The 23,423-nt window shown below is 34.3% G+C and overlaps 1 protein-coding gene across 1 annotated transcript in view; it reads left to right on the top strand.

The window, feature by feature from the left end:
* The first annotated feature begins 3,886 nt into the window (after positions 1–3,886).
* Positions 3,887–23,423, top strand: part of LOC121388273 (Friend leukemia integration 1 transcription factor-like) — a 48,995-nt gene continuing 29,458 nt past the window's right edge. Inside the window, exons 1-4 of the mRNA XM_041519551.1 lie at positions 3,887–4,194; positions 5,324–5,876; positions 20,291–20,494; positions 21,133–21,252. Coding sequence (XP_041375485.1) covers positions 4,189–4,194; positions 5,324–5,876; positions 20,291–20,494; positions 21,133–21,252 — 883 coding nt within the window. The 5' untranslated portion in view covers positions 3,887–4,188. The remainder of the gene's footprint in view (positions 4,195–5,323; positions 5,877–20,290; positions 20,495–21,132; positions 21,253–23,423) is intronic.

Here is a 23,423-nt window from a genome sequence, read left to right as displayed (position 1 = left end):
AGCTCCCAAACAGGATTCTTCTAAACAGACTTGGAGAATTCTGTCTGAAAACATTTATCTTTCTTGTATCTTTGTTTGAATTTGTGTTTACAAACAATAGTAGTAATATTAAAAGTATAAATGGATATATGGATGGATGGACGGATTTTGAGTGGGTGGATGGATGGATGATGGATGAGTGATGGACAGATAGATGGATGAAAGGATGGATGGATGGTTGGTTGGATAAATTGTTAATAACTAACTTACTAACTGAATAGATAAATAAATAAATAAATAAATAAATAAATAAATAAATAAAATCAGAGTAAATAAATAAGTACATTACACCAATATTAAACGTTTAAATGGATGGATGGATGTCTAGATATATTGGTAGATTTTTGCATGGGTAAATGGTTGGTTGGATGCAGTGTTCATAAATAAGTAAATACATAAATAAATAAATAAATAAATAAATAAATAAATAAATAAATAAATAAATAAATAAATATATAAATGGACGAATGAATAAATTAGTAACTGCATAAATAAATGAATAAATGAATTAATGAATTAACAATACATAAATAAGTAAAAAATATATAAATAAAGAAATAGTCATGTTAATGGAAAATTAACCATTATTCAAGTATTGCGCCACTGTCTCTGTATTATAATTTAAAAGGTGCTGACTATAGGTTAAGGCTGTCTGGTTTCTTAAAGCAGAATACTAGAACCGTTCATATCTTTAAAATGATAATAATAAAAAAAATAGACATTGGAGATTTAATTAAATAATAACAAACAAAATACACAAGACGCTAAAAATGTAATTAAATTATAACAAAGCATATACCAGATTTTCAGATTTAATTAAATTAAAAATAAGTAAATATACCAAACAATGTAGATTTAAATAAGTTTTATAACAAAAACTAAAGAAACGCTTTTCACAATTACAAAAGCCTACCAAGAGATACCGTTTCTTTATGACGACATGTTAGGCAAGAGAAACTGTATACTATACAACTAATGCTAAGTATGTAATAGGAATTCAAAGCGGTAGTTTCTTTACTCTGAATCTGTCGCGTAAACCGATTAAGATCACATCCAGTTAATCTGGGTTTATCCTCCTATTACCAAGAGACAATTCCAGAGGTTTACAATATCAAACGGTAGCAGTACAAGCCGCATCCGCTGTTTTTCTGTTTAATACTAGTATATTAAAAAATATGTATGTTCCCAAGTCCCACAGCTTATAACTTTTTATTCTGCTCTTTTTTTAATCAAATATAGTTTTACGTATGCATCAGTCCATGGTATATAAAATATTGAAGAATGGATGATTAACGTTGAAGAAATGAAAAGAAAGAAATAAAGAAATATTTTATTTAACAACACACATTGTTATATGGCAGCCTTACGACGTATTTTTCACTATTAAAGATGCTTTTCATATTTTAAATTAGAATTTCTCACATTTTATTATTTACTATATTAATTTTCGTACACCTGAAGTGGTTCTGGTTAACCAGTTTTTGTAATACCCCAAAATGCATTTTTCATAATTCTACAAATGCACGTTTGTCTGACAAGTAAAGTTTGTTTTCTTTAACTATACCACTAGAGCACATTGAGTAATTAATCATCTGCTATTGGATGTCAGAACTGAGAAGTAATGGTTATCGAGACAAGCTCTAGTTATTTTTAGACAATATTTCCCTACAGACATCACATACTTTGGCTTCTCACTCTCTCTCTCTCTCTCTCTCTCTCTCTCTCTCTCTCTCTCTCTCTCTCTCTCTCTCTCTCTCTCTCTCTCTCTCTCTCTCTCTCTCTCTCTCTCTCTCTCTCTTATAACCTTATGTGTGTTGCGGGTTTGTAGATTAACTAAACTGAGAAAGAAAGAAAGAAAGAAATGCATTATTTAACGACGCACTCAACACATTGTATTTACGGTTATATGACGTCAGACATATGGTTAAGGACCACACAGATATTGAGAGAGGAAACCCGCTGTCGCTACTTCATGGGCTACTCTTTTTAATTAGCAGCAAGGGATATTTTATATGCACCATTCCCACAGACAGGATAGTGCATACCACTGCCTTTGATGTACCAGTCGTGGTGCACTGGCTGGAACGAGAAATAGCCCAATGGGCCCACAGACGGGATCGATCCCACACCGACCGCGCATCGAGCGAGCGCTGTACCACTGGGCTACATCTCGCCCCCTAACTAAACTGAGTGTCCTTTTTCAGGGACCATACAGATAGTGAGAGGAAACTTGCTGTCGCCACACCAAGGGCTACTCGTGTTTGATGAGCAGCAAGGGATCTTTTGTGTGCAGCATCCCACAGACAGGATAGTACATACCATGATCTTTCTTACACCAGTTATGGAGCATTGGCTGGAACGAAAAATAGTCCAATGGGCCAACTGACGAGGATCGATCCTAGGTCGATCGCGCGTCAGCCGAGCATAAGAAAATGAATAACTAAAATCTAATAATATATATAAACATATCTCTAGAATATTGACCAACCGGATATAAACGCCCAATATATATATATATATATATATATATATAGATATATACATAGACATATACATATACATATACATATACACATATATATATATATATATATATATATATATATATATATATATATATATATACATTGTGTATATATATATATATATATATATTTTTTTTTTTTTCTTTTTTTTTAAATATTTTATTTCATCGCCTCACAGAAGATGAATTAAATTATACACGCTAAATACTAGGAGTACATACATATTGTGGTAGTATGCTGATTATAGTAATAGTAATACTGTAGATGATATATTTAATATTAATGCATATGTACATGTAGACAGTAATATTAATAACATATTATAAATGGCTAGTTAATAGAAATATATTTAAATAGGCTGGTTGATGTAATGGTAACACCCAATATATTTAATATTAATAGTTATTATTTTAAAAATTCACATAATTAATATTGTTTTCACCTTTCTGATAACATCAGATTATTCAATGAATGAATGAATGAATGAATGTTTAACGACACCCCAGCACGAAAAATACATCGGCTATTGGATGTCAAACTATGGTAATGCAAATAAATAAAATGGTGATCAACATCAATATAAAAATTCAAGACTTAAACAAAAACAGTGTAAAGAACTGTGCAAAAACACAAATATCACAGAATTTTACGGATACTGAATTTTACTCAAAACGTCAATTTTGTGCTGTATTGGCCATTCTCAAAGAGAATGTTACACCCCTGCACCACGGTGAGGTTACAGCACACGCAGGGGATTATTCAATGAATACACATGTAGTTAAACTGACATTCCAATTCAAAATAACCCCAAAACGTGTTAAAGCGTTCGCCTGATGCGCGGTCGGTCTGAGATCGATGCCCGTCAGTGGGCCCATTGAGCAATTTCTTATTCCAGCCAGTGCACCACGGTATGTCAAAGGCGTGGTATGTGCTATCCTGTCTGCGGGATTCCTTGCTACTAATATAAAAGCTTAGCGAGTTTAATCTCTAAGACTTTATGTCAAAATAACCAGATGACTGACATCCAATAGCCGATGATTAATAAATCAATATGCTCTAGTGGTGTCGTTAAACAAAACAAACTTTATCTTCTTGTATAAAATATCGACATAATGGAACAATGCTGTTGTATTCTAAAACCGCAGATTCGTCGTGAACATAACAATACTAGAGCGTTCCACATTTATAATAGTTCAGAGCAGGCAACACTTATGTTTCATCATAGTACTTGTACTTGAATGGGGCAGATTTTTAGATGGTAGCCTGGTGTTACTCTAATGTCAATACTGTTGACGTAAAACAAATAGCGCTTGGTAGAAGGTAATTACAATCAAAGAAAGTCCAGATTAAGCCTTCCCTGCCCTCTTTGTCACCATTTCCTCTTGTCTATATTATGGTGATAAGTTTCACTTCCGGTCCTCGCGCATGGTACCGTGTTTAAGAGATACGTGTTGTAGTTTGCGATCTCTCTGTGTGAATGTGTATGTGTGACTCGTGTAGACTAGTTGCAGCGTCACACACATCATGACTGGTTAAATATGACCAGCCACTCAAGCAACCAAACCAAACACTCCCGGATACAGACACAATACGATTTTAGTTTATTGTCTCTAGCAATCATCTGATGATGGTAAGTTTGTCTTTATTCTGGGGTCAAAATTTCAAATGCCATCACGAATCTCTTCAATTTTGTCTTTTATTTATTCAAGATTTGTATTCTAGAATTTATAGCTTTTATGTAAATTTAATCCGAAACTATCAATAATGGTAGCTTTACTTTTGGTTTGTTTAAAAACCAGCATCTAAACTGTCAAACTGTCTGCTGGTTTATACCTTGCGAAAATAATAATAATACAATTTTGCTAAAATAAAAAAAAATAAAAAAAAATAAAAAAATTCATTTTAATTTGAAATTATGAAAAAAATTATTAAAATGTTTTTCTTTTTTAATCCATAATTCAGCATGATTATATTACAAAAATTATGACATATATAAACAACATTTTTAAAGTAACGGCAGTGCCAAAATCACCTGAGATGGCTACTTTATCAACACTTTAACTATCACCAGTATATCCTATAATGCTTTTCGCTTATAGAGCCATCAGCGTTTCCCTGTGTGCTGTTGTATGGTATTCATTTGATAGCACCGTCTACTGTGTATTTATTCGGTGCTACTACAAGTGTTGGGTTTATTTTTCCCGATAAGTTCACTCAGAATTAGGAAATGAGACATTACAATAGCCCGGGGCATGTTAACAATGTAGGATTTCCTAAAAGCCACGAATCCGGTACTTTGGTTCCTGAACCACCGTCGACATGCAATGTCTGTATTTCACTTTCTCTCTCGTTCTCATTCTCTCGTTCTCTCTCTCTCTATCTCTGTCTGTCTGTCTGTCTGTCTGTCTGTCTGTCTGTCTGTCTGTCTGTCTGTCTCTCTCTCTCTCTCTCTCTCTCTCTCTCTCTCTCTCTCTCTCTCTCTCTCTCTCTCTCTCTCTCTCTCTCTCTCTCTCTCTCTCTCTCTCTCTCGTTCTCTTCACCGCCACATGTAGCTTGTTCCACGACTTACCAGATTGTCACCACGTTTTGTTAATAATAATTTTATCCATTATTCCACTTGTGGCTGAGGCCAGTAGCCTACACTCTTACTTGCTAAACTTGCCAAACGATAAGTAGAGAAACAAGGCGCGGTCTGCAGTGTATTTTGTTTTTGTCCTTCACACTTCTGGATTCCATTACTTATTTTTTGTTCGTTCTAGGATGGCCAGAATTCGGAAAGTCCCCGCATGGCGGATACAGAGGACACGGGACAATACGGCGCGGAACAACCAGCCCTCGAACAGGGCAGCTTTGACGAGGATCTCAACTGTTCTATGGTGTATTCCGTAAAGGAGAATTCCACTGTGAAATCCGAGCCACAGTTATCGTCCGTGGATGTGTGGTCACCTTACCCGCCGACGGCCAACGCAGTGGAGGGTGGGGAGCTGTCGGCCACCCTGCCGATGAGTTTGAAGTCCGCCTTTGACTTACCTTCCTTCTCAGAGTCCAGCATCAACACGTACACTAACATGCACCACAACCAGGGGCGGTCGTATACGATCGACCCCATGATGCCCCAGCCCGTGGGGTCAGACGACCTGACGTCATACAACCCACCACCCCTACTGGGTCCGGATTCGGGTGTGGTGAACGTGTACCCAGTGATGAGAGCGAAACACGAGAGTGAACACAGCAGTGTTGTGACCAGCAGGGCCAAGGAACCGGACATTGAGCACGCGAACGGAGCGGCAAGGAAAGTAATCGTCCCGGCCGGTGAGTTATGCATGTACTGTGTTGTCTATCCACACAACAGATCTCTAGCCTCGTGGACACTAGGTTCGCATCCCGGTACAGGCTTCCATCCGCAGCTATTTGTAACGACTCATTGGGGAGATGCAAAGACCACTAAACCAACTTTCTTCTTATTACATGTTAAGAACTAGTAGTACTGCAGTGTTGCACCAAAATGAGTATTAACGAAACATTTAGTAATACAAAATTAAAAATTAAAAGTTTAAAAATAAAAATAGTATATATATATATATTTATTTATAAAACAATTATCACACTGGAATGGACTCTGTTGCATTGTGTGGTAATTCATTTTGCTAACCCCACGCTAGTTAGACTGGGTACGGCACCGTTGTTTCGTATATGAATGAATGAATGACTGTTTAACGACGCCCCAGCACGAAACATACATCGGCTATTGGATGCAACATCAATATAAACATTCCACAATTAAATTAAAACACAGTGTAAGCCCTTTGTATAATAAAACAAAACAACAAGAAACAAAAAAAACCTAATTAAAACCCTATTATTAGTATTATTGTATTAAAGGGACATTCCTGAGTTTTCTGCAATTTTTAAGATTTTATCGACTAAAAGAGACTTTTTAACGATTGTAATTACGTATCAAACATATGTGCATACAATATTAGTAGCTGTATATTAAACGTGTTTCTGATCGTTCTAATATTTGTACTAGGTTAAATTTCACTTTATTTCCTAAAACATTTGTTTTCGTACTTACGAAATTATTTGAAGACAAAATTCAGTTTGGGCTTCTTACAAATATTAAGACGACTAGAAACACATTAAATATACAGACACTGATATTATAAACTAGAAAAATATATTTGATATGTAAGTTTAATAGTAGAAATATTTTATTAGTCGAAAACATCTTACAATGCAGCAAACTCAGGAATGTCCCTTTAAAGTTAAACACTATGCAGTACACAACAATAGCAGCATAATCACCAGTACGTTCTATGCTCGAGCACGATAATAATATTTAATGGCAGTGAGTGTGTGCTTGCAGGATTCCAACTTTAATTATGAATCCGTTTGTCATAGGTAGCGAGTCGTTTCGCACTGATTCAGACCGACGCTGTAGTCTAGCTCAGAACATCACAACTCAAGAGACAACACAACACGACATAATAAACAGCACAATAAGATCAAACACATTATAAAAACAAACACACGTAACATAATGCACTTAAAACTTAACCTAGTTAGTAGTTACAAATACAGTGCAGTGCAGTGCAATGCAATACACTACAATACAACACAATAGTATACAATACTATACAATACAACATCATACACTACAATACAATGTAATGATGTATAAAAAAATGCAGTATAATATATTTCAATATTATATAATTATGCAAGACAATATAATATAATACAATACAATATAATACAATACAACACCATACAATACAATACAATAAATACAATACAGTACAATACAATTATGTATAATGTAATGCAATATAATATATTTCAATATTATATGATGATGCGATACAATACAATCCAATACAATACAATACAATATAATGTTATGCATTTCAGTATAATATAATTGTTTACATTATAACATAATGATATGATGCGGTTAAGCAATAAAATACAAAACAATACAATACAAATAGTACAATAGAACACAAACCAACAACACAAAATATGACACAACACAATGCAGTATACAAGTTAGTTTTTTTTTTTCAGAATGATTATAGTACTTTTTACAGACATTCAGTATGAGAAGTATTGCAGTACAGTAGAAAATAATGACGTTGTATTGTTTACGTATTTAAATAATGTGTTGCTTTGCATTATCTATAAATATCACTGAAGTCAAAAACTATGCTATGAAATGTTTCTGATGGTTGCCAAAGTTTTAATTCGTAGCATTCCGTGAAGAAACTAGTACTTCTGAACAAAATGTTTAATCTTTTCTAGTAACAATTAGTACTTGTGAACTAAATTGTTCATGCAATTTATAAACAAAATGGCCCGTAAGGTTTCGTTTTTTTTTTTAAATGTTATTATTACACTAACTGTGCTCTTGTTTTATTTAACCTTTAGACTACTGGATTAATTTTTAACAAAAACCACGTTGGGTGGGTACAAGTTTATAATTTTTACTCACATATATTCACTTAAATGTTTCATAAATACATGAAATAAAGTTCATATATGAATCGGTAAGTATTATTTTCGTGTCTTTTTTCGTAATTTTTATTATTTTAGATCGGCTAATGGTGATTAAAATTAGGCAAAAAATCGAAAATGTTGCGTTTACTTACGGGCATTTGTGGCCAGCTGTCCAGTATTTATGCCCATTATTCCCGATAACTGGTTTTCTGACCAGAATTTTTAAAAAAAAAACCGAACTACGATTCATATTGCAATATTTGGTAATTTTCCTTGTTGGTAAAACGATCAAATTTATTATCAAATTAGCTGTTACAATCAGCTATCGATCCCTGAAAAATACCGCGACGTGCCGCCATTGTTGTCAAGCGAAAATACTTGCCGAAAAACCACTTTTTTGGAACTCAAAATTTCAATGTATTTTCAATTGAAAAAATCAAAACAAAACCACCATTTTGAAAAAAAATCTTTTTTATTTAATTATATTTCCGTTTCCGGTGAGTGTCGTGTGCAAAACGGCGGGAAATATGAAATTGGGGGAATACACTGTGTACAGTGTACAGTATATCGACTGACGTGACGTCGGGCGAGATATCTCGCCTGCAGTAGTCAGAAGGTTAAGGTGAAGAACAAAATCGTCTATATACTAGTAAATAAACAAACAATTCGCACAATATTTTATTATTATTATTTTATTTTATTTTGTTATTTTAATAAGCATGTGTGATACAATTTTCATAAATTGCTAAATTAAAAAAATATTTACATTGTCATCAATTTCAAAATTCTTACAGCAAATGATGTCCAAATTGAAATGTATTAATATAGATATATGTAGGGAAGCAGGTCGTTGGATATTAAATTTTAAGAAAATACTTTATAGCGCATTTGTTATTTCTTACCGTATGCTACTACCCACTTCCTTTTAGATAAATAAAAATAAAAATAAATAAAAAATAATAATAAATAAATAAATAAATAAATAAATAAATTAAATAAATAAATAAATAATAAATAATAAATAATTCAGTTTTGGTTCAAAACGTTGACCTGAGTTATAAGGCAATGTAAACTGTCTTCGTGTCTTCGTGTGTGTGTGGTGTGCATATGTGCATATATGTATGTGTGTGTGTGTGTGTGTGTGTGTGTGTGTGTGTGTGTGTGTGTGTGTGTGTGTGTGTGTGTGTTTGCCGTTAGCGTTACCGTTTTAGGAAGAATATATTCGTGCCATGATCATGATGATGTAACATGAAGGTCGATTATATAAGTCTTAGATCAGTAAAAAAAAAAACTGTTAATAAAAAACACAAAGCAAGAAAATATAATGTTTTGCTTAGGCTCAGTTACGTTTCACATAATATACAGTAAAGTCCATAATGTTCGGTAGTAAAAACAAAATATGCTATTATGCATTAATAATTCTAATTATGACTGCCTTTCTTTATATCATTTGTAAATTTTACCACATGTTTTGAATATGTATGGAAAGAAGACCACCAAAGACTGGAACAATATAACTATAAAATGCATACCCCCCTCCCCCCCCCCCCCCCCCCCCCCCACGACACCCCCACACCCAATCAAAATTGTCAGCCATTTTGGTTGCTAGTATTACGGAAGTGTTTTATGTTTGGAGTATAAACTCAAGGGTCAACACTTTCCTTGATGTATAATATACTGTTAGTCTATAGAAAACGAACTTCAAAGTTTCTCCTTTCAATCACGGCGGTAGACATTATACAGGTGCCTAATATATAATTAAATCAAATTAATGTTTATAAATAATTCACATTTTGAATGTTTTCAAAAAAGAAAACCATTGCCCGTTACAATATTACAAATCTTTAAACATTACCCGTTACAACATTACACATCGTTAACTCGTAAAATAAAAGGTCGAAGTTGAAACAAAAGTCGTATTCGTTCTAACAGAACTATTTGGGCACTTTCCGAGAATGTATCGTTTTGTCGGACCCCGGGTGACTCGTTGCCAAAAGAATATTTGTTTAGTATCATCTGAAGAAATATTTTCTTTCGCGCACGCTACACGTGTTTGTGAGTCGGTTTCAACGCGCATGTCGCGGATGTGTTCTTTTGTGCTATTTTCCTAAGAACGGGTTAGATTATCCCATTGAATTGGATACGAAGAAAAACGAGAAGAATGCAAGGAAAGAAAACGGTAGCACGTGTGAAAGATCCGGACCCCCAAACTAAAGCCGAATGCAGCGAAGATGTCAAACAAATTCACGAAATATTAAAAAAAGATCCCGTCAGACTGAACGAAATTGTCCTCTTGATGAGTTTGTTTCTAGAAAGATCGCGTAGCAAGTTTCAGTCTGTATGTTCATCAAAGAAAACTTTCTTACCTGGGTCTTATCGTGAGTTTTGCGAATCTTATTTCTCATCTTTTCTTTATTTTGTAATACAAATAATGGAACTTACATACTGAAGTAACTAATCTTATATTTTAATATCCATGAATTTTGTTTTAGGTGTTTTGTGTGTTTTAGTTTTGAAACAAGGATGTGTTATCCAGTAAATGATCACCCATTCGGCTCTGTATTGTGCAGAGGTACGGTTTTGATTGTGGATAACGGTTTTGTCATTCTGATTTAGCTATGATTGCGAGTTTCTGTGAATGTTGGGTTTAAATAATGTCTATAATAAGTTACAGATTAACACATATTTGACTTTACCATTTTATATCTCATCCACAAAATTTCATACGAGACAATTTGTGATTAAAAAAGAAGCAAACAAACAAAATAAGTAGTAGTGAAATCGGAAGTTAATAATATTTTATTTTTGATAATTTTCTATTAATCTAATTGCATGATTTTTTTTCATTGTGTATGTGTGAAATCGCATGTTTAGTGAAAGTCAAAGATTTATTTTCAATAACACATATACTTTATTTCCCCAATTTTATTTGTGATATTTCGTTACGTTTTAAAACAAATAATTTGTATACTATTTAGTGGAAAATCACTTACAATTTTTTTTTTCTTTTTTGATCTTGTTGTAAGGTTTGAGAAAACTTACACAGTCAACACTAACCACAAAGAATATTTTATCACAGATTATTCTTGTTTGAAATAATTTTAGAATACAATATTTCTCTGTTTGCTATTATAGAAATCCAAGTGAAATAAACAATATATTTATAAGCATTGTGAACAAATTTAAATACAGTTTTGCGTATACTTTATAGTTTGTTACGTCAGGATTACAGAATCGCATTGTGTTATTACATTTTAATATTTTGCTTCATATGCTATGTACATGGTCTATGCACAATAAAGGATAACTGATGTATACAGTATTTTATTAATAACATGGATCTGTTTTAAAACAAAGAAAAGTCTCATACAATACATAAATATTAATATAATAATAATGATAATACATGTAATAATAATAATAATAATAATAATAATAATAATAATAAATGGATTGATATTTAACAAATATTGGATTTATCTGTTATTTAGATTTGTAAATACATATTTTAATTTTACACTTTAAAACAAAAAGTATATAAATAACTAATTAAATAGATAAATAAATAAATAAATAAATAAATAAATAAGTAAATAAATAATAGCTTTATTAAAATACGATACAAAATTGTCCAACAATGCTACTTGTTCATGTTCTAGGAATAATAACAGTGATATATAATATTTAACTTAAAATAAATTAATATGTAAATTATAAAACATTTTGACCATAAACACGTCAAACGGATGTGTCTTTAGTTTCATGTTATAGTCATTTTAAATAATTAAATCTATAAACAAGCAGCTGGATGACATGTGCAGTGAGAACACAAAACAAAGCGAATTGATGATGTTGCTGTTGTGTTTGTATGTTGTTTTGACATGACATAGATTGGTTAGCTCTATCATTCTATCAGGGGTTTGTGAGTGTTCGGAATACACTTTGTGTAAAATATATTTATCAATAATAATGATTTCAATTTTAAACAAAGAAAGTTCAATATCTTTATTATTGACCATAATTAACTAACTTTGTTCGCTACACTTTTAACATGTATAAAGTTAAAACTAACGCACTGAATTAAAACGAAAAACACACCCTAAATCTTTTCAAATTATTTAAAGAATTCCCGAATATTTGACTAAATAAATATTTATCCATGTGTAATTTTTATTTTCATGAACTATCAATAATTATTATGTCTTTTTACGGTAAATTTTACCTTATTAGTATTGACGTGTATCGGATCATTTCTTTATACGTTTACCATCCCCATTCCACAGTGTACGCAGATCTCTGAAAATTGCATCCATCCCGCAAGTATAGTTTTACATAACGGTTTTTTATACTAAAATTTAGGAAACTATTTACACTGTCCCAATGGTTTTCGAAAACCCCCAACCGAAATGGATAACCCATTTAATGGTTCGTGTCACTTTGTTTCAATTCGCAGAGACCCACTACGGTTTAACTGTTACGCAAATGTTAAAGAAAAACATTCCATAATGCCTTATTATTTGATTGATTTGTTGGTTTTGTACACTCGATTTTAAAGTTTTGGGATTTGGTAGACGAGTTAATGATAACTATTAAAAGTATATATTAATCGCCTGTATCACTTCAATGTCGCTGCAGTTATTAAACGAAAGTGCATTTCTTACTAAGATGAAAATGCCAAACCTGTGGATAAGCATTGTAAATCCGTGTAAGAAAAACTCAGACGTTGTTATTAATCGACTCATTATGTTTATGTCCCGAGAGAACTAAATAATTTGTTCAATTGTCAAACCTTTTAACTTTAATTTAAATAATGTTTGTTTGATGCTCAATAACCTTGGACAAAGGAGTAGGTATGATAAGGGTCATTTTTGGCCCCCAAATAAATGTCAGAATGTGATACATATGTTTATAGATATATGACTCCTAGTCAATAATATGCCATTTTTTAGATGTCAGCTGCTATGGGAAGGGAAATAAATGATGCCTTAAACGGGAGATCCGTATTCTTGAAACAAAACACAAAACAAGCCCAAAATGTTAACAAAATGTATTCTTTTTATAAATTAAGAAAGATAAATTGGTTTAAACATCACAATCAACAAAGTACAATATATTCAAGGTTCAAGAATACAATAGTTAATAGATGTCAATAATGTGAGGCCCAAATGAGGATGTACAATTGAAGAATACATATCTGCGTTATTTTACTCCAAAAGGGAAATAATAATTATAAATACAGAACAGCTATACAAACACTGAATTGTAAATTTTAATTTACATTACAATTAGGTTTCATCTCATCTCCACCCTGAACCCAAATGTGAAGGTTAATCTTTGATTGTAAAGTTGGCCTGTTGTCATATTGATTTACTATTGTCAATCCTTTTTGTATTTATAACCAAACAACTGAAAAATAAAATAACAATTTTTAAAAGTTTGAAAGTTAATATATAAGCATATAGTATATTTATACACTTGAAGGGGTGGGGTGGGGGTGGGGGGTTGAATTTAGTTTAGTCGGTTGAGTGCTCGCTTGAAGTGCTTGACCCGCAGGATTGAACCACATCGGTTTATTTTATTAGGAGAAATGTAGCAGATTTCCTCTGATGACCATGTGTCAGAATTATAATAATTAATTAACCAATGTGCTCTAAAATATTTGTTAAAATCATTTTCAAAAGTAATAAGTTTAGTCAGTTATATTTGCATTAAAGAAAACCATACAATGCCTTCACTTTTGCATAATGTAACGGGCTAACCCATCAAATCAACTCTAGTTGTCTAGTAACAATGTTAATTTTAGTCCTGTATTACCCAGTCATATTGTTTAATTAATCCACAAGAATATGTTATCACAGGTGCAGTATGAATAGATTTATAGCTTTTACTACCCAAGTTTGTGTTATGTGAATTAAACATAGTTTCATACAGCAGAATATCTCTGGATGCTACAAGCATGCATTTATTTTATAGTGCACTTTCATGGGGCTGATAATAACATTGTTAACTTCAATATAAATGGAATACTACACAATAGGAAACCCGTTCATTTCATTTCCTCAGATCAGAAACTGTATTACATATGTTAAGGTTCAGTGTACACCAATATATGGTATAATTATTTTTCTTGACACAGTAATTATATTATCTTAATATTTTGTTGTTTATAAAATGAACACAGAACACGACTGCGCTGATAAATTTCTGACGCTTTGAAATTGGCAAAAACGGCTAAAAACATGAATTGAGCCTAAAATCGAACACTTTGACACCAGATTTATAATACTTTCAACACATAACACAGAAAAATATGTGTAACACTAAAACAGTAAAACCTTTATTTATGTCCAACACCTACTTTTAAATCCAAATTGTGAATTTTGTTTCCTTGATTTATTGGGGGCCGCAAACACATTGCTATCGTACCTACTCCTTTTATTAAGAGAAAATAAAGTCGGGGACCGACTATTGAATTAATATTATAGAATAATACATGTCAGTTTGTCTGTCTCTCTCGGCGATTATTTAAATGTATGTTAAATATTGTGTATACCCATACAACTTGATTATATAAGTAATATAATTACAATTATTTGTATTTTGTTTTATTTTACCTATGTATTTGCGTTTAGTTATATGCACGTGCGACTTTAGTGTCCATTCGGACGTTTGTATTTAATATTTATATTATTTGTTTTCTTTTATCCATGTAATGTATTTGTGGTTTATTTGGTTTATTTTAGCAATATAAGATATTTTTCATGCATGAATGTATTTTTGGATAAAAACGCTGCTCACCATTATCCAATATTTTAAATATGTATATATTATATGTCATCTTTAATATAAAGCTTATAACTGGTAAAACTAAAGCAATAAAGAACCTGAACTTGATGGATTAAATCCAGCCAGTGCACAACGACTGGCATATCAAAGGCCGTGGTATGTGTTATCCTGTATGTGGGATGGCGCATATAAAAGATCCCTTGCTGCTAATCGAAAAGAGTAACCCATGAAGTGGCAACAGCGGGTTTCCTATCTCAATATCTGTGTGGTCCTTAATCATATGTCTGACGCCATATAACCGTAAATAAAAATGTGTTGAGTGCGTCGTTAAATAAAACATTTCTTTCTTTCTTTGATGTATTAAATCACTATAATACCCAAAGCCAAACCCTGTTTCGTTGTTGTCCAGTATATATATATATATATATATATATATATATATATATATATATATATATATATATATGTGTGTGTGTGTGTGTGTGTGTGTGTGTGTGTGTGTGTGTGTGTGTGTGTGTGTGTGTATTTGGTATGTGCCATCTTCAATGTCCGCAACGCTGTTTCGTACTGTTGGCATATCCTCTTGGTAATCTCTCTCACAAAAAAACACATTGAAGAGAAATAGCATACAGAGCCGAGCGCGTACAACATCAAACGAGTAATCATGTGTGACTTGCAGATTAGCGGAGACGGCACTTTGTAAAATAATCCACGCAGCCTTCTACATCCGGGTACTCAAACTGCCAAACTTCCGATGGATCCGTCTATTGTTTATTTGACAGTGACTGATACACTCCAGTACAGATATCAGCATTCACTTATGGTATACGTGTTTAATAATATTTATACAACATGACAACAAGTTATTGGGTTCGCATCCAGGTACCGGATCCCACAGAGAGAGAGTTTGTAGCTCGAGTCACCTCCAGCCCTCCCCTTATTGATACTGATATGTAGCAGAAGACTAGAGGAAACTATGTAATGCTTTGGTAATCGTCGACAACCAAATCGTCGCAAAATACAAATTTTTCTTCCCTAAATCTGATGCCACATAGCTTTAGTTTCATTATTCGCGAGTCCAATCATGGCATTAAACTTGCATGTTGTTAACCAGAACCAACGCTACACGAAGAGACCCCACCCAAACGTATTTTAATTACAAGCTCTCTGATGAACATTCATAGGTACAAACTACAAACCAAATTTCATTGAAGGACTTATAGTTTGTAAGAAATGGATCTAAAGGCAAAACTTTCACGTTGAGCAAAAAACAAATACATTTTAATGTAAAATGTTTAATTAATTCTTAATTATTTTCACATGCACTGTAGTGAACATCCATAGGTGCAACTATAAACCAAGTTTCAGCTCAGTGTGATGAAAATCCACAGGTGCAACTATAAACCAAATTTCATTGACCTAGAACTTGTAGATTGTGAGAAACTGATGTAAACGCGAAACTTTAACGTTATACTTTACGCTGACGTCAGAAAAGTACTACCTATCTTTCTTCAACTTTCTTTTCGTGCTTATAATTCAATTAATGTTCAAGCACGCTGTCCTGGGCACACACCTCAGCTATCTGGGATGTCTGTCCACGGCGATGGGTTAGTTGTTAAGTGTTAAGGGTGTAGTGGTCTTACACCTACCCACTGAGTCGTTAAAATTCGCTCTGGGTGGGAGCCGGTACCGGGCTACGAACCCTGTATCTACCAGACTTATCTCCGATAGCTTAACCACGACGCCAACGAGGCTGGTAGTAATATTTATATCTCGCCTTTTTACTTCGTAAAGGGAAATAATAATAAGATAATTATGTTTGGGGTGAGCGACAATATTTAGCAATTTCCTGCTGTCAGATTCGTTACTGGTATAAGGCACTATAATATACATGTATATCCAAACTAGGTCCATCGAATGTAACAGAACAACAATAGCGACAATAAATAAAATAAAATAAAATAAAATAAAATAAAATAAAATCCCACTATATGTCATTGTTTTAAACGCGCAATTTATACCACAGATCATCTTTCAAAGTGCAACAATTTTCAGCTAGTTTCTGTTTTTGCAAGACACTTAAATATCGAGGTATAACGACTTTCTTGTTTCTCTGGGGACCCGGTCATATCCAGCACAATTTGTTTCTCCGCCCATGTGCACAAATATCAGGGTGTAGTTAGGCGCACGTGGCGCACATCTGTGTAACCTTGCACTGAAATGACGGTTCTGAAACCGTACACCTTTTAAGGCGGCGTTAAGCGCCTACCGATTGGAAAAGAAGACAGGAAAAATACAGGAAAGTACAACACACACACTTGTCCAGCCGTATCAATGTGGTTGCCATTAAAATTGTTTCACGTGGTTTCTTATTGACTCGAAACAGCGCTGGTTTTACAATACTGCACATTGTAGTCAGTAAGAGAAACAGCAGCAACAGCAGCAACAACGATAACAATAACACAACACCAACACATACAAAACCAACACACAGTACTACTAACACTTGAACAGCACCACCTCCAATAGCACTAATAATAATATCACAATGTCACACATAATGCATGAACTACTAGCTCTGCAACAACTACAACCGCCATAGCTGCCACTGCTAGTGCTACTGCAGCTGCTACCACTGCTGCAACTACTACTACTACGACTACTACTACAAATATTATTACTACGTTTCCACTTTCATTTCCACTTTCACAACAACTACCACTACGGCTACTACTACTATTACTACTATGACCACCACTACTGCTACTATACTACTACTACAACAAGTGTTTGTTTAACGACACCACTAGAACACATTGATTTATTAATCATCGGCTATTGGGTGTCAAACATTTGGTAATTCTGACATATAGTCTTAGAGAGGAAACCCGTTACATATTTCCATTAGTAGCAAGGGATTTTTTATATGCACCATCCCACAGAAAGGATAGCACATACCACGGCCTTGTTATACGAGTTGTGATGCACTGGCTGGTACGAAAAATAGCCCAATGGGTCCACCGACGGGAATCGATCCAGACCGACCGCGCATAAAGCGAGCGTTTTACCACTAGGGTACATCCCGCCCCATTACTAGAACAACAACAACCACTACTACTACTACTACTACTACTACTACTACTACTACTACTACAACTACTACTACAACTACTACTACAACTACTACTACTTCTACTACTACTTCTAATACAACTACTACTACTACTACTACTACTTCTACTACTACTTCTAATACAACTACTGTTGCTACTACTACCGCTATAACAATAAAACTAAATTAAACGTCACTAGCCATAATCTGAATATCCAAACAATAATTATCTTAGCCAAGGTCGTATCTTTGCACAAAACAGAGTATAGGGATATTGCGTGCCTTTCATTAGCACACGTACTGGATCCGCCCCTGAATAAGAGACCTATGTGCCGGTTGCCATGTTTTTCTAATAGCCATTGTTACTTACACTCAATATCCGCGCAGTCGGGGAAACAAAGGAAGTTGGCTATAAGCGGAATGACAAACACTTGTATATAGTTTGTGAATGAAAACATGAAAAGTTAAAGTTATTTTTAACGCCACCACTAAAGCACATTGACTTATCAATCGTCGGCTATTGGGTGTCAAACATTTGGTAATTTGTGACGCGTAGTTTCTGAGAAGATCCTCTTCATATGTTCATTAGTATGAGCAGAGTGTAATAAATGACATCATGGGCGGCATTTAGCTCAACAGACAGACGGACGGACGGACGAATAAACGGACAGACGAAGACAGCACCTACAGGGGGCGGGATTTAGCTCAACAGGTTGAGTGCTCGCTTGAGGTGCTTGCGTCGGAGGATCGAATCATCTCTGTGGATCCATTCAGCTGATTGGCTTTTTTCTTGTTCCAACCTGTGCACCACAACTGGACAAAGGGCGTGGTATGTGCTTTCCTGTCTGTGGGAAAGTGCATATAAAAGATCCCTTGCTGCATTAGGAAAAATGTAGCGGGTTTCCTCTGATGACTACGAGTCAGAATTACCAAATGTTTGACATCCAATAACCGACGATTAATTAATCAATGTGCTCCAGTGGTGTCGTTAAACAAAACAAACTTTAAACGACATCACTCTGCCATGCGCGGATACTCTCAACATTTCAAGGAAGACAAAGGACTCTTTTAACTGATTTTAGTCCTCGTCTTCTTACCACATAATACATCTTTTACTGCCCTCATCATCATCATCACCACGTACAATGTACAAGTCGCTCTAGTATGAATATTATTTGCATAATGTTTTTGAACCTGTATTAGTACCATCTGGCCTTACCAGAGATTAGGTTTGGGATGGGTGTACCTGAATCTTAACAGGATATAGGCACGTAATTAGAGTTTAAGGCAAGTACTATCCAGCACCTGCAGGTTTGTGACCAGGATGTCTATCTAGCGGTGGTCTGTCCATGGCGTACATGGTGATAGTGATGACTGTTAATGAAGAGTCAGATGTGTTAATGTTAATTTATCTCAGTTTGTGTCACCTCACGACGAAATCTCTAATTTGTATATCATGGGTTTACATAGAGGAAACAACTTTGTCTAGGACGGGTCCAGGTGGTGTCGAAAGGGTTTGGACGCACCACTCCCCCCTTCTCCATACGACGGAAAACGATTTCCACTTATTTTAAAGTGTATTCACCGCTAATATACAATATGCATTTAAGAAATAGGCCCTCTACATCAAATCATGGAATCGCCCCTGTTGTGGTTGTCTTAATGTCGCATTTCAGTTAGGTCGGCAATCGGTACTGCCGCTCGTTGGCAGCTCACCTGGAAGTTTGTCTCCAGGTTCTCTGGCATTTTTAATTTTCTTGACGATGTTGTCTGCAAACTTTTAGACTGTCTTTCAGAAAGGCATTGCCTCGAAATGTTCAGATATTTATATATTTCACAAAGACATTGTCTCATTGTCTCCAATATTCACAAATTCAGTGCGTCAATTAGTCGACCATTTTATTATATTAAAAAGCTATTAAGCACTAGGATTAATGGATATAGCATACTAGGAACTAGGAAGAGAATTACAGTTCCCTGATGAAGGATGCCACCGAAACTTTCGAAAATAATTGTAACGGATATGTTTTAATTCATTCTTCCATAGTTTGTCTTTTGTACATTTTGTAAAAAAAACAAAAAACAAAAAAACAAAAAAAGAAGAAAAAGAAGAGAAAGAAGAGAAAATAATGGGGCAAAAAACTCCAAATAACTTATGATAGCCATTTAATTATTTGTCGTCAATAATATACGTTTATTTAAATTTTTAAAAAGCCGCGAAAGAAGTTGTGAGACGTGAATGTTGTGTGCTGGATCAGAAGGAATAGTGTTTGGTGTAATACACATACCGCCAGCGGTCGTAATAAATACATGTATTACCCTTTGTTTTTAGATGTTTCCTTGTGGAGTCATCACAACGTGCAAGAGTGGATAAACTGGGCGGTCAAGGAATATAATCTTCGTGACGTGGACGGGTCGAAATTCATGCATCTGGACGGACGACAACTCTGCCGAATGGGCAGAGAGGATTTCTGCCGTCTAGTGTCGCCTAGCAATGCCAACACACTTTCTACGCATCTGGAATATTTGAGGAAAGGTAGGTTGGTTCCCATTTTAAAAAGATTGTCTTCTTATATATTAAAATATATTATATAATTCTTATATATATATATATATATATATATATATATATATATATATATATATATTATTATGAGGTGGGTTAGAGTCGTCGTCTGAGGTGTGATGAACTCTAGGATCGATTCACCTCAGGGTAGCCATTCAGCGTCTTGTTATCCTCATGGTGGTGGGCTGGTATATAATAATATATTGCTACAGAGAAAAGGGCACACAAAATACATAGTCATGCTAATTGATGACCATCCTGTGTTGTAGCAATGGGTTTCGTCTCTCCCGTTTTCGATCGAGTCACCCCAAATATATTAGACAAAAACATATCACTAGCTTAAACAACTATTGAATTGATTAACTGTTTCATTCATCAGGCTTACATTAATTTATAATAATAGTGCTGATACGATGGAAATGATGACAATGATGATTATGATGAATGATGGTGACGATGAGGATAACTAGTTTAACAATTATCTTTATACTGAAGATGGGGACGACGATGATGATGATGATGATGCCATTGATGATGATGATGATGCCATTGATTATGATGATGCTGCTGATGATGATGATGATGTTGACTATGTTTGTATTTTCCAGGCACAGTTGCTACCAGACAAATGCACGACGTCATCGATGACCGCAGACAAAGTGTGTCTTCAACCACGGTCTCCTACGCCCACAACAACGGCGCTACGATGTATGGACCTCCAAAACTAGGTCAGTTTTGTGGCGCAGAAGTTAATTAGTTTTTCTTATTTTATTTTTGTTTTGTCTAATATAAATACAAACGGATTGGGCTCAAACTTTCATCTTATTTAGACCTTTCACAGTTGATTGATATGCGGTGTTTAACGTACCTGAAACAAGTCATTAGAGGGACTATCCTGCATTTGCTGCAGTGTAAAAGGTTTTCAACAAACAAAAGGTTGTAAAGACTAGTATTACATATTAAATATAGTTTCTTGTTTAGAGTATCAGTCTGCATGTCTCCGTCTTTAGGTCAGGTGACTAATCTGATTATATAGTAAAATTGTATTAACTTAAAGTAAAGTAGGGCTGGTGAATTTTTAATGGTGGCTAGTAACTTTTTAAAAGCAATGATCCCATGGCTAGAGAATTTCAAAAAAAGTATAGAAGCTCTATATATGTGTGTATATATATTAGGAAATAAAATGATGTTGTTAAAAGGTATCTGTTGGTCGACATCATCTTAACAATCGTAGACAACTCAGGATAGACCATTTACTAATAATTAGAACATCAAAGTCAGGATAGTTCCTTTACGAATAATTAGAACATCAAAGTCAGGATAGTCCCTTTACGAATAATTAGAACATCAAAGTCAGGATGGTAGCTTTACGAATAATTAGAACATATGTCAAAACATTTAAAACGAAATTAATGAAAAATAACGAAGAAGGAAAAAACAAAATCTTCGAAAACTAACTGATAGAAAGTAAAAACTCAAGTGATTAAAACATGTTAACATGCAATAAAAACTTACAAGAAAAGAAAGTGACCTTTATAAACAATATAGAAATAGTCTAAAGCTATGCAACCACAAGGATAACATCAACAATACCAACAACAATAAAACGAGTTAATTTTTTGTTTGTTTAAGGACACCACTAGAGCACATTGAATTATAAATTATTAATTCTGACATATAGTCTTAGAGCATAAATGAATGAATGTTTAACAACACACCAGCAAAACAAAAAATATATCGATTATTGGGGATCAAACTAAGAATAGTCTTAGAGAGGAAACCCGCTACACTATTTCCATTAGTAGCAAGGGGTCTGTAAAATGCACCATCCCACATACAGGATAGCACATACCACGACATTAAATATACCAGTCGTGGTGCATTCCCTGGAACGAAACATAGCCCAATGGACCTACCGACGGGGATCGATCCTAAGCTGACCGCACATCAGAAGTACCCTTTACCATTGGGCTTAACGACACACAACAAGAAAACCGTTTTAATATCCATCCAAACGTAAAAAGAAAGAAAGAAGGAAGGAAGGAAGGGAGGAAGGAAGGAAGGAAGGAAGGAAGGAAGAAAGAACATTTATATAATAAAAAGAGCACCATTCGGTGCGAATGAAGGAATAATTGTTATAAATACGGAATGAAATAAAAATAATAAAATATTTGGAAATACATGAAACTGTAAAACAAAAATGATTGTACATACAAGAAGGTGAAGTTGTATCATTTAGTAATGCCAACATGTAAACCACATAATAATTGTGCTGAACAGGGAAGGGATACTAAACGTACCTATAACACACAATAATGTGAAATTAAGGCTGAAACTATATCATACAATATGCGATATGTAACAATGGTCTGAAAATTAGTCTTCATGCATTTCATTTGACAGTCCGCGCTTCATCATATTGCAGTTATCCCCCTTAGTCTACTTAGTCACGTAATTTGTCTGAATATGTCGGCCTCAGACCACAATTAATTTCGCTATATGTTTCTATATAGCCTTAGTGGCTATAACATTTGTATTAATATCAGCAGGCCCGTGAAGTTTTGTATATACCTTTGCCTGCATGGGGGACACATACCCTGAAAAGGACAACCCCTGTTGTCCAGCTCTTTCTCCCAGCATATTGGTTTAAAACAGACACACCCTCCAACCAGGCCGAGTACACCCATTTTACACAAAAAACACTACTTTTGCATGGGCCGGAATTACCACAAACAAGTCTTCAATGTCAACAAGGTTTACACATGTTTACAAACTACATTATGCTATCCCCTGTCACTTCAGTGAAACAGTGCCACTTCATAGCTGTCTGCCATGAAATAATCACAGTCAAACAGCAGACTACTTGCGCGGTCAAATTCCGGATTTTGGACAACAAACT

Source organism: Gigantopelta aegis, chromosome 14 (genome assembly GCF_016097555.1).
Source record: "Gigantopelta aegis isolate Gae_Host chromosome 14, Gae_host_genome, whole genome shotgun sequence".
NCBI lineage: Eukaryota > Metazoa > Mollusca > Gastropoda > Neomphalida > Peltospiridae > Gigantopelta > Gigantopelta aegis.
Note: the sequence above shows the minus strand (reverse complement) of the source record. Positions and strands in the feature narration are given on the sequence as shown.